Raw genomic sequence first — 12,664 nt, forward strand, 5'->3', positions numbered from 1 at the left:
CCATTCCCGCTCCCCCCACCACCGCACCAAGAGCCGCAGTGCCACTCCTGCCCAGGAGAAGAAAGAGGCCACTCCTGAGCCAGAACCCTCCGTGAAACCAAAGGAGACCATCGTGCAAGAGGCAACTTCAAACAGGTGAGTGGGAGAACTCTGGGTGAGGAACTGTGGATTGCCTTTGAAAAATGAGAGTTGGCTCAGTGCCTCTTTGGGGCTTGACTTGGGGTAATGCTTCTCCCTGTGCCCCTACAGCAACCAAAGAATTCATTTAATAATCTTCATTTAATAATCATCTTCACTGAATAATCTTCATGTAATATTCTTCAGTAATATTTATTTTCCCTGTGTGGAATTCTAAGGGCAGTGTAGCTTTGCTGCCACTCTGGTTTTGTTATCCTGGTCATTATTTTCACTTCCTGACAGTATCACCTTGTCTCCCAGCACTTAGCCTGTGTGTTACCTTTTCTTCTCTTGGAATCCTTGTACCATGTTCTAACTCTTTTTACAGTTTTGGAGCATCTTGTCAGAGGATGGGCAGGAGAATGTTTGTTGTAGGGGAATATCTGGATACTCTCTGGGCTGTGGTTTGTATGTGCTTATAAATAAAATATTTCTTTTTAACAGTGATATCCCAAAAGCTCCTAAACCTGAACCTCCTGTACCAGAGACTAAGGAAACTTCACCAGAACGTAATTCAAAGAAGGAGAGAGAGAAGGAGAAAGAGAAGACTCGTCAAAGATCCCCAACTCGGTCCAAGTCAAGGTCAAGATCTCGATCCCGTTCTCCGTCTCATTCTCGACCCAGAAGACGTCATAGATCACGGTCAAGGTAGGACTTGAAGTGACTGTGAAGGCTGAGAATGAATATTTTCTGCTGAAGAGGCCACTTAATGTTCTTGGTTAGTGATGTTTGTAGAGATGTTGAGCTGTGGATGTTTTAGGCCAAACAAGAAAGATGCATTTGATGCATAAACGTGTTTGGGAGTGTTTTCTTTCTATCAGTTCATGAGAAGCTGCTTACAGTGACCAACACTGGCTGGAGAAGGAATTGGGCTACTTAATACTGAATATGGCATTTGATAGATAATGGGCATTGTGTAGCCTTTCTTTAGGAGACGGGTTTGCTGCTAAAGATGTTGTAAAATACTTGTGTGTGAATGTACACTTTGCATCTTAACCTAAATGCTGCCTTAAAATGATGCACTTGGAGAAAAGCAACTCAACACTTGGTGCCCTGAGGATAAATTTCCTCCAGTCTGTGAATTAGGTAGTTGCTTTTCATTGGAATTTCTGATCATGACAGGTCTTACTCCCCTAGAAGGCGACCAAGCCCCCGCCGACGGCCGTCCCCGCGGAGGAGGAGCCCACCCAGGCGAATGCCTCCCCCACCCAGGCACAGAAGAAGCAGGTCCCCCGTGAGGAGGTAAGATTCCTGCTTTTTGAGACAACTGGAAAGTGTTAAACTTGGAGAGCTTGAAGGGAACACTAGTTGTGAGGAGGAAGTGTTAACAGAAGGGCCTGGTTCGTCTCACCTTCGTGCTGTCAGGTGGAGGATTAGAGGGACAGAAATGCTGCAGGGTCACATTTCCTGAGTGTGTGGTGGGGGAGCACAATTGGAGCTGTGAAGTGATTTCTTCTGACTGAGGTGGAGTTCTCATCACTGTTCTTTTTGAAAAGTGGCAAGTTCAGAACTGTTACTTCTTCAAATGGCTCTGGGTAGCTCCCAGCATAGACTGACTTGACATCTCTTAAGACTTTTTTTGCTTGAGTCTTATACCTTTTTCCCCCTACCTGGGGAAAAAAATAAGAACAAGTAGCTGGATTTTAGTTTTAGAAGTTTTTTAATTGTGACTTAAATTTCCATCACATAAAATTGAAACCAAAATCAAATTTGGACTTGAAATGTGCTTCTTCTTCATATTATTTTACTTAAAAACTTTCAAGGTCTGCTCTCTGGTGTTGGAAGTTACAGTTTTGACAGCATAAGCAGTGGTTCTAGTAGCAAAGCTCTCAGTTGCCTTGCAGAGTAAATTATGTGATTGTGGCAATGGCAAAATAGACTTTTGTCTTCATGGGGAGAGAACAGATTCTTATCCTCCTCATGGGAAGAGAATTAAAGTGATGCTTCCTGTGTACAGCAGTTGTTCTTTTTGAGGAAGGAACACTTCTTCCTTCTTGTGACAAGGTGTGACTATTTCCTGAGTTTGTCAATATGTTCATTTCACACAGTTACTGGGAAAACTGTGAACAGTATCAAACATGTATGTTGCAAGATGTACAAGAGCTCCCTTTCAGCAAATGTTTATCTCACTCAAGGTAGGGTTTCTTTTTTCCAGGTTCTCAGGAATTCTGCAGCCAAAGGTGGATTCTGCAGGTACACAATTGCAACAGAACTTGCCACAAATTTTGCCGCAGAATTCTGAGGCCCTACCTTTTAAAATTTGCAAAGTAAAGATGAAAGACTAAAACATCAGGATGGATAGATTGATTCTGAATTGTTAAGTCCTTAAGTTGTCTGAAATTTTTACCTCCTGGTATTAAGCCATTTCAGTGCACTTGCACACTAAACTCTTATACAGATCTGTCCTGAAGATCGTTAAATCACACGTGCTAACACAGAGAATTCTCTTAACCATCCAAGAGTTAGAGAGCCCAAACAAAACTAATTGTTCCCAGGGGAAAAGCTTAGTGGTAGCCTGTAGATTGACAGAAAGCCAGCGAAGGTGACACTAACAATTTTTAGCTCACTATGTAGTTTAAGAATAACTATGAAAGATTGGTTGTTATTCTCCTCTTCTACCAACCAAGTGTTGAAGGCTGCCCACCGTGTTTTGGAAGTGCTGTTGTCTGTGGCTCAATGTCTGTGCTTGCAAACAACTGCAGTTCTGTGTTCGTGCTGCAATGCCCCCAGTCTGCCTGCCCCGGGCTCTAACGTGGCGTTGGATTTGCAGGAGAAGACGCTCATCGGCCTCCTTATCCGGCAGCAGCTCTTCCTCCTCCTCCTCGCGCTCCCGCTCTCCGCCAAAGAAGCCTCCCAAAAGAACCGTGTCCAGCCCTCCTCGGAAAACCCGCCGGCTCTCCCCTTCCACCAGCCCTCCCCGGCGGAGGCACCGGCCCTCGCCGCCCCCCAGCCCCCCGCCCAAGCCCCGCCGGTCCCCGACGCCGCAGCAGTCCAACCGCGCCAGGAAGAGCCGCGGCTCCGTCTCGCCGAGCAGAGCTTCAGGTGAGGGGCCGATGTTTGCGTTCTCCTGGCTCGGCCACGTCCTGCCTTTGTGCGGTTTGCAAGGGCAGAAAAGCGTGGAAGGGTGTAATGAGTCGCAGCTGAGCGATTTGATTCTTGTCTTGTAGCACCCAAACATAAGAGTACTGAAAAAAGAGAGTCTCCCTCGCCAGCACCAAAGCCAAGGAAGGCAGAGCTGTCGGAATCAGGTAACGGCTCTCGCTTTTCAGCGCTGCTTTGGGGGGGGGTTTTTAGTCAAAAAGGCACGATAGTAAAGGGCAGTGAGGTGCTGAACCCAACAGTCTGGCACTGAAAGCGAGAGCTTTCAGGAGGCTAAAGATAATCACTCACACTGCCTCATTCTAGATAAGATTTCTTGGAAGAAAGCTCAGCCAAAGCGTATTCCAGCCTTAATGTTATCTTAAGATTTGGGGGGGGAACCCCCGTGCTTGATGATCTGCTGTACTTGACTTTGCTTCTGCCTGAATGAGGTTTAAATGTTCTGTCCATGTGTGTCCTTTCAGAAGAAGACAAAGGAGGTAAAATGGCTGCAGCAGATTCTGTCCAACAGAGGCGCCAGTACAGGAGGCAAAATCAACAGTCGTCATCTGGTATGGAGGACAGAAATTTCCTAAAACTGGACTGTAGTTTGCTTTTGCAGGGAGTAGTTAAGGTTAAGTTCAAATGCCAGTAAAAATTATCTGCAGTGCTACTGTAAACGTAATTATAGATTTGCCACTCATAGTGAGGTCCCTTTAATTGTTTCTCAGGAAGAATTAAAGTTTAAAGGTATCTTTTGTTATCAGGTTTGCATCTTGAAGAGTTGCACTTTTAAACTCTCAACATCACACACAAATACTGTGTGCTGTGGATTATTTTATCTGTTCTTGTTGTAGGTTACTTCCTAATATTTCTAATATTTGGGACTCTTTGATTTTTGAGATCATTAAATTCACCTGGGCCTGGCGTAGGTTTTTGTCCACGCAATGTTTCTATAAGTGACCGCAGTTCACCTTCTAAATTACCTGGTTAATCAAATTTTATGAGGACAGTCGGGTTGCTGCAAGTATTTTCACCCAGCTCTGATGGGTTTATTTATCACTTGACTTCAGCCCACATTTTTCATTGAACTGGTTTTAGACAGCGGCTCCTTGTCTTGGGGGAGAGGAGGTCGGGGGCTGGTATGTCAGTGACTGTGATGAGTGTAACGAGGATCACTTCCCAGAGAGTGATTCTTCTACGTTTATAGATTCTGGTTCTTCATCTTCCTCTGAAGAGGAAAGACCCAAGAGGTCCAACGTGAAGAACGGGGAGGTCGGCAGACGCCGGCGCCACTCGCACTCCCGCAGCCCCTCGCCGTCTCCACGGAAACGACAGAAGGAGTCCTCCCCTCGGTAATTCCTTCTCACCTTGAGCATAACTGACATCTTTTTCTTCTATTTGCTGTTGTTTATCTCCTCTGCATCTGTCAGAGAATGCATCACAATTAAGTCACGTCCAGCTCGCCCAATCTCGTTTCAAGATTTCATTCCTCATTTGGCGAAAATGACTCTGACCTTTCTTTGAGTGTGTTGGTTTTTTTGCCTCAGATACCTGGCAGATAGATTTGTTTTGTTCTGTTTTTTTCCTCCACTGCTCTCAGGATGCAGATGGAAAAGAGGTGGCAATCGCCAGTGATGAAAAGGTTGGTTAGAAATTCATCTGTTAAATAGGATTTACATCTAGAAAATCATTTAGACTGGCTGTCATTTATACTGTCATGGATAAGTAATTGCTGTCCTTTGGGTTTGCACACTCAAGGTGGTAAGGTGAGGAAAATTCCGACTGATGGGTTCCTTGATGTGTTGGATCTGGGGCCATTTCACTGGGTAATAAAAAAAAAGAGGAACAACACCTGCTCTGTCTCCTTCCCTGCTCACTACTTGTTAATTCCCATCAGCCTGTGACATTAATAACATTAGTGTTTCTGACATCTTACTGATACCTGCAAACACCTGAACACTTGTGTTCTTTGGGGTTCCTCAGCCCAAATACCTGGTTTGAAGGATGGCTGAGCAGGACTGGGTTCCTGCTGCCACTGACTAAAACCCTCCAGGCCCATTGCAACAAGCAAATGAGATCTTGATGTTCAGGGTCCCAGATAATTGGAGTTTTCAAAAGTCTCATTCCTCAGTTCATTAGATATTTGAAACCACTACTAGTAGACAATTAGTAGACTAGTAGTGAACACCTCCTTTATTTTCTTTTGTGTAGGCAGCATTGTCAACACTTTATTTGTGATATTGTTTTCTCTGTGTTGATCTGGGAATACAGGAAGGTGCAGGAAGCTGGGTGTTTGATGGGTTTATTAATCTGTTGTAATGACCCTTGAGCAAGCTGTAATTAAGCCCCAGCTAGAAGATACTCACAGCATACATCATGATGTAAGAGATAAGTAGGACAACTACCATTCTAATGATGGATCTTGTCAAACAATTCTGTGTAAAACAGGTTGCAATTCAAAGGGTTTGATCTGTTTTGCAACATGCTGAATTCTCCAACTGCCTATTGCATAAATGTATGTTTAATTAGGACAATTAACACCTTTGAAGGCTGGGGTTTTTTGGAATCATAAAAGAACATTGTATTTTGAATTTATGTAGATGAACTGCTTTGCTTTATAATTGCTTTCATTTTTCCCTTATCCAGTCATTTTATCTTAATTGCTTTTTTAAAAAAGAACATTTTACCAATATTCCCCTCCTTTAAAATTCTAGGCAAGTATGTGTTGCATTAAAATTTCCCCTCCCAGAAGTCTGTTGTAAACCTGGCACGGCAGAAAATGGCTCATTTCGTGAATAATTTTAATCCAGATAGCTGCAGTTTAGCAACAACTTTGATTTTTTTTTTTCCCCTCTCTGCATTTCAAGAAAAAATTATTTTGGATTTCAGATCCGTAGCTAAAAGCTGGTTTTGGGGGTGCAGTTTGACACTGTGGAGAAAATTAACTCGGCACGTTATCCATCAGTTATTCCAAACATTTGGAATATCTTTGGCCACATCTTTGGCCACAAGGTGGTGATGCATCAGGTGGTGCAGAGTGTGGAGTTGTCCCTGGTGGGCTCAGAGCTACAGTAAAACAGGTGTTGTCTCACACTCTTCACAAAGACCTCAGTCTGCTTTTCCCCCATGGTTCCGGTAGGGTTTCGTTTCAAACCGTGCGAAGGAGGTGATTTTGTGTAGCGAAAGCAGGGCAGAGAAGAATCTTTTGGAGGTTTTCTGGAGGTTTTCTGGAGGTTTGCTGAGCAGTGTTTTTCTCTGCAGCAGGAGGAGGAGGAGTCCCTCTCCGCCCCCGGCTCGGCGGCGACGCTCGCCCTCCCCGGCCCCCCCTCCCCGGCGCCGGCGCTCCCCGTCCCTGCCCCGGCGAAGGTAGGGCCCTTCTCAGGGAGGGTTTGTTCCCTTCCCACTGGGACATGGGAAAAGAAATGCCCTCTCACCTGTTCCTTGGCTCCCAGCTTGCTGGGGAGAGTGTGGGTGGTGGGTGCGTGGCCTGGATGGCACTGGATGCCTGGAGCAAATCCTGAATCGCGGATTGTGGATCATGGAGTGGCTTGGCTTGAACTGAACGACCTTAAAGCTCATTCAGTTCCATCCCCTGCCATGAACAGGGACACCTTCCACTATCCCAGGTTGCTCCAAGCCCTGTCAAACCTGACCTTGAACACTTCCAGGGATGGGGCATCCACAGCTTCTCTGGGCAATGAGTTTTAAAGGATTTTAGTTTGAATTTTCAGAAGCCTTAAAAGAGTTTCCTTTTAAATTTCTAGACCTTTTAAAGGATGTTAGTTTAAATTTTTAGAAGCCTTAAAAGAGTTTCCTTTTAAATTTCTAGACCTTTTAAAGGATGTTAGTTTAAATTTTTAGAAGCCCTAAAAGAGTTTCCTTTTAAATTTTTAGAAGTCTTAAAGGGTTTTAGTTAAAATTTTTAGAAGACTTGAAGGAGTTTCCTTTTAAATTTTTAGGAGTTTTAAAGGGTTTTCGTTTGAATTTTTAGAGGTCTTGAAGGAGTTTCCTTTTCAATTTTTAGAACTTTTAAAGGATTGTAGTAGAAGTTTTAAAGGATTTTAGAAGAATTCCTTGGGTGAATCCCAGGACTGATTCCCAGGCCTGGCTGGCCCCTGACTGTTGGTTCTCTCCGCAGGTCTCCATCCCCGCCCCCTCGCAGGCGCTCTCCCTCTCCCCGGAGATACTCCCCCCCTATCCAGAGGCGATACTCTCCATCACCACCTCCCAAGAGAAGAACAGCCTCCCCTCCTCCCCCTCCCAAAAGAAGGGCCTCCCCTTCCCCGCAGTCCAAGCGCAGAGTCTCCCACTCGCCGCCGCCCAAACAGAGGAGCTCCCCGACGGCCAAGCGGCGTTCCCCTTCCGTGTCCTCCAAGCACAGGAAGGGATCTCCTCCCAGCAGGTCCAACCGGGAAACACGGTCCCCACCTCAAAACAAAAGGCATTCACCCTCGCCACGGCCTCGAGCTTCCCACCCCTCTGCCAGCCCGCCGCCGCCGCGGAGGGGAGCGTCGGCGTCGCCCCAGAGGAGACAGTCCCCATCTCCCAGCTCCAGACCCATCCGCAGGGTGTCCAGAACGCCTGAACCCAAGAAGACAAAGTAAAACAATCCATCTTTGCTGCTTTGGGTTTCACGAGGGGTTTTTGTTTTGTTGTGACGCAGTGGGAGTAGCCAGAGGGTCACGGGATCTCATATTGGTTTGGCCTGGAGGGGACCTTAAAAGATCATTCAGCATGCATGGTCCACTAGCCCAGGTTGCTCTAAGCCCTGTCCAACCTGGCCTTGGACACTTCCAGGGATGGGGCAGCCACAGCCTCCCTGGGCAACCTGTGCCAGGGCCCCACTCCCCTCTGAGTAAAGAATTTCTTCCCAGTATCCAATCTAAGCCTGCCCTCCGTCAGTTTAAAACCATTCCCCCTGTCCTGTCACTGCTTGCCTGCATAAAAAGTCCCTCTCCCTTTTTCTTATAAGCCCCCTTGAGGCACTGGAATGCTGCCATGGGTTCTCTCTGAGCCTTCTCTTCTAATTGCTGGCTTTAAAGAACAATGACCTTTATCTTTAAACCTAGCTGTGGAAGGGAACCAACACTTCTCATTAGCTCATAAATAATTTTGCAGGTGGTCATCTGAGAGAAACTACTAAAATTCAAAATCTTTTTGTCCTTAGTGTGGTGCTGTTCTTATGAGCACATAGTCAAAAACACGGTGTTGGCTTATTGTTTTGGGAAGATGTAGCTGAGTGGAAAGCCTTGCACTCTTCATTGGGTGATCCAATAGCATTGCTGTTCTCTTGACTTTTAATGAATTAGTGATATTAGGAAGGGAGCAGTCACTCCTGAGCAGCAGCAGGATTGTTTAACAGGCTCTCAGGCTGCATTATCCTCCTGCATCACAGACCCACAGTGCTATTGGATTGTTTGACCTTTTGTAATGTGCCAGCAAAGCAATTAATAATCTTCTAAGTGGCAGCTTGACCAAGTTACAAGCACACATATAATTTGGCTCTTTGGTTAGTTTTTACCTGTGTCTGTCTCTGACTGTGACTGTTCTGTTTTTCAGGGCTTCCACCCCCAGCCCCCGGCGCGTGTCCTCGTCTCGCTCGGCCTCGGGGTCCCCCGAGCCAGCACCCAAAAAGCACCAAGGACCTGCATCTCCTGCTCGCTCTCGTTCTCCCTCTGCCAACTGGTCACCTGCAAAAAAGGCCAAAAGCCCAACTCAGAGCCCCTCACCTGCCAGGGTATTTGTTTGCTCATAAAGCCATGCTGGGTCATAGGGCAAGTTGTGTTCCTGAAGGCTGAGCTGCTGAGCAGCTCTGAGGTTCTTCACACGGGGGGGGAAGAAAAATCCTTGGGGTGTTTTTCATAGTTAAAACCATAAATTTTTCAGATTTAACATCTCAGAGTGTGAATACAAGTGCTATTTATATAAAAATTCTGGAAGAAAAGTCCCATTTTATGAGTCTACATGAGTTTTGTGATGTCAAGTGGTGTGGGCTTATTTGTGCTTAGTAATCTTGCATGCAGACTTTAGGCTGTTCCTAGCAGGAAGAGAACAGATTGTTTGGCATCCTCACCTGAGGTGTTTCCCAGGGACACTTCCACTCTTTGCCAGAGAATTTGGAAGCCTTAGGGATGAGTTGTAATACGTTGCATTGTTCGTTACAGAATTCAGATCAAGAAGGGGGCGGCAAGAAGAAGAAGAAAAAGAAGGATAAGAAGCATAAAAAGGATAAAAAGCACAAGAAGCACAAAAAACACAAGAAGGAGAAGGCGGCCGCGGCCGCAGCAGCTGCTGCTGTGGCTGCAGCAGACACCACCTCCACACAGGAAGACCAGGAAGCAGAGACAGAACCCAAAAAGGTAGGAATTTGGTACCTGAGCTGCACTTTGTAAGGGTCCAGTGTAAGAAGGCAGGTGGGGGTGGACGGGCACTGCACTCCTGGGACTGACAGCCGGGATTCCAGGAGGAGCCTTGGTGTGGCACGGGTTCCCCTTCGGGATCTGTGCTGTTGGGAGGGCTCGGCCTGGCTCGGTTTGGGTGTTTGAATCAGGGCTTTGTCTTTGTTTGAAGGAGACAGAAAGTGAACCTGAAGACAACCTGGATGACCTAGAGAAGCACCTGCGAGAGAAGGCCCTGAGGTCCATGAGGAAGGCGCAAGTATCCCCACCATCCTAGGCCCGGCCCTTTGATATAATGTACATTTTATTTGGTTTGTACTCAGAATTCAATTTCAAATTGCTAAATGTGTTTGAGCTTTAGAATATAACATTTGTTGTAATAATTGCTAGGTTGAGGTTCACCATGTACAAAAGGGCATGGATTTACATTACAAAAGGTGTCCACAGTGTACTAGTGACATTCTTTCATTGACAGCATAATTTCATTTAGAGTGAGACTTCTTAGAAGCAGTAGGAATTTTGTTTTGAAGGTTTGAAACATGACCGTCAATTCCCTTGTTTCTTTGAACTCCAACAAAGCCTTGAGCATAATTTGTGAGGGTCTCATTTGACTTCTTTTGTATCCACTTACATGATGCTACTAACCTTTGTGGTTTGTAAGCTTGCCCAGGAGTAAAACCACTGCAGAATTCCAAGGAAGTACATCTATATTTTAATGCTTTCTACTGTTGCCTGTATAGTCTCCATTAAAGCCAATCAAGAATAGCAATTTAGAATGGTACATAAATGAAAGCATGTTGTTTACCAGGACACTGTGGGTTTATATTGATGTTAACATGTTGATTTGGAACACTGGAATTTCATTTGTATTTTTATGTTCTTTTTTTAAAGGGCAGTTTCCATGATCAGCAGTCCCAGAAAAACAAACAAAAAAAAATAATTCCTTCAGTTCCATAAATTTTATTTGTGAGCTGTCGTTGCCCCAATTCATAAATCTTGTCTCGTTACGGTTCTTCGGAATGGTCAGAGCAACTTTCAGAGATGTGGTCTTTGAAAGTTTGAGGAACCTGAACTTTGGATATTGTCATGTTTTCACTGTTCTTTGTTTTTGTTTTTTTAACTAAAGCTATATAAAGCTTGTGGATTAAACAAAATAAATTTCTAAATTTAAACAGATGTTGGCTATTTTTATATGGGCATTTACATTTGCTAATCGGCTTTCTTTTGTACGAGGTTCATGAATACTCAGAGATGAAAAAGTATTTGATCCAGTATGCTGGCTCTGGAAAAATTGGGGCTTTTAACTGTCCTGAGGGAGCAGGAAGAGCCCTTTAATTAGTGATGCTCCTGTTGTGTTCTTGCAAAGCAAGAGTCAAACAGCCTTATCTGGTCAGCTCTGATAGGATGGAGAAGCTTAAAGCAAACCAAACGTGTGCTGTGGAAATGGCTTGTCAGAGCAAGTAAAATGTTTCAAGGTCCTGCAAAAAATGAACAGCAGGTTTAATTAACTTAGTGAAGGAGTTGTAGTTGTGTGAGGAATCTGAGGAATCCTGGGGGCTCACTGCCTTTCCATAATCATGGAATCACAGCGTGGTTTGGGTTGGAAGGGACCTTAAAAGTTACCCAGTTCCAACCCCCATATCATCATACTGGAAACTTGCTGGATTACTGCTGTTGAATTCTTTTAAAAACTCAAGCTGTGCTTCTGAAATCAAATCAGCTCTGAAGTCTGGGGTTCCTCTGGAAGGAGGAATGGAACATATTTTGAATTTTTTTTGTCCTGCATCTGAAGTAGATGTGATGTGTACAATGAAGTGTAGATATTTGATGAGTCTTTTTACTTGCCATCGTGTAGGGTTTTGGACTAAAGCAGGGCTGCTGTAGATCTTGGGTGGAAGGGGAATATTTGAAAGTGGCTCCTGCACTTCCTTATGTGCTGCATCTTTGTTTCCTAGCATAAGTATCATTGTATGCTCAAGTGCTTGTAAACCTACTTCAGCAGCTTGAATGTTGAGTATCATCTGTTATTAAAATGTGTATAATAAATTCCAAGAAGCTTCTGGACAAAGACATTTTTAAAAGTACATTTGAGTGGATTTGGTGCTTATGAAGCCACAGACCTGGATATGGGATGTGCTCCTTCAGCTGGATTTTCCCTGGGATGTTCCTGGGCAGCACAAATGACTGGGAGGCTGCAGAGCCCTGGGCTGTGCAGCTCCCAAGGGTTAATGCCTCCTCCTTTATCATCCCAATCTTGCTTCCACATGGGTTTGGTGACCTCCCAGTGCCTTTTAATCTTAGCACTAATAGAAGTTCTTTAAATATGTTCAGTACCTGAGTCACTGCTTATCTTCCCTCACACCTATTTCCATCTCCTGCCTCCAGGACTCTGATTAAGGGCCTCACTGCTGGTTTTGGATGTTCCCCCACCTCTCTCCTTTGGAGCTTCTATTGTTGGTGCTCCCTCCTCTTATTTCATCTATCCATAAAGAATGGTTTAGGTTTAAAAAGAGCAATTAAATGTGCTCTTTAAGAGGAGTGTAACTTCTAAGTTGTGTTTAGCTGAATATTTTAATTCCTTCCTACTTAACCCATTCAAGTACTAACGTTGTATTTAAATACCAGTCAAGGGATAAACCAGCCTTCTCTGTCCTCTCCTGAGCTCTCACTGTTCTTGCTGCTCTTAGGGCTGTTGCTTAGATGTTTTTTAGCACAGAATCTCTTCTGGGCTGGTTTCCATTTGTGTCTGTACAGCAAAGCTTTGTCCTGGGAAGCTGTTGACTGACATCACTGAATTCACTCCTGATCCCCTGATTGAGATCCCATCATCCAAACCCAAACTTGTCTGATCCCTTCACTGCTCCAGCTTCTTGGTTAACCTCTTCTCTCTGTTTTTCATCCTTTTATTTGTAGCTGCTGTAGTTCAGAAAGTGACTGTGCAGGTGCCTGGTGCGACGGGGTGGAAGCTGCGTGGATCTCACTTGCTCTTTTTGTGGTGGATCTGCTAG

The 12,664-nt window shown here is 44.9% G+C and overlaps 1 protein-coding gene across 18 annotated transcripts in view; it reads left to right on the top strand.

Annotated features, from left to right (window-relative positions):
• SRRM1 (serine and arginine repetitive matrix 1) overlaps positions 1-10,828 on the top strand; it is an 18,079-nt gene extending 7,251 nt beyond the window's left edge. For 5 of the 18 annotated variants that reach the window (XM_051807265.1, XM_051807282.1, XM_051807281.1 and 2 more), the window contains 13 exons: positions 1-135; positions 622-825; positions 1,300-1,419; positions 2,948-3,219; positions 3,345-3,425; positions 3,741-3,827; positions 4,466-4,610; positions 4,859-4,900; positions 6,520-6,624; positions 7,397-7,858; positions 8,818-8,995; positions 9,423-9,617; positions 9,829-10,828. The exon at positions 1-135 is cut by the window's left edge and continues 66 nt beyond it. In XM_051807265.1, coding sequence (XP_051663225.1) covers positions 1-135; positions 622-825; positions 1,300-1,419; positions 2,948-3,219; positions 3,345-3,425; positions 3,741-3,827; positions 4,466-4,610; positions 4,859-4,900; positions 6,520-6,624; positions 7,397-7,858; positions 8,818-8,995; positions 9,423-9,617; positions 9,829-9,933 — 2,131 coding nt within the window. In that variant the 3' untranslated portion in view covers positions 9,934-10,828. The remainder of the gene's footprint in view (positions 136-621; positions 826-1,299; positions 1,420-2,947; positions 3,220-3,344; positions 3,426-3,740; positions 3,828-4,465; positions 4,611-4,858; positions 4,901-6,519; positions 6,625-7,396; positions 7,859-8,817; positions 8,996-9,422; positions 9,618-9,828) is intronic. The other 13 variants (XM_051807267.1, XM_051807268.1, XM_051807270.1 and 10 more) reach the window with 13 other exon arrangements.
• The last annotated feature ends 1,836 nt before the right edge of the window (positions 10,829-12,664 follow it).

This window comes from Manacus candei, unplaced genomic scaffold, assembly GCF_025592945.1.
Source record: "Manacus candei isolate 608988 ecotype Guabito, Panama unplaced genomic scaffold, ASM2559294v1 h1tg000070l, whole genome shotgun sequence".
Taxonomy (NCBI): domain Eukaryota; kingdom Metazoa; phylum Chordata; class Aves; order Passeriformes; family Pipridae; genus Manacus; species Manacus candei.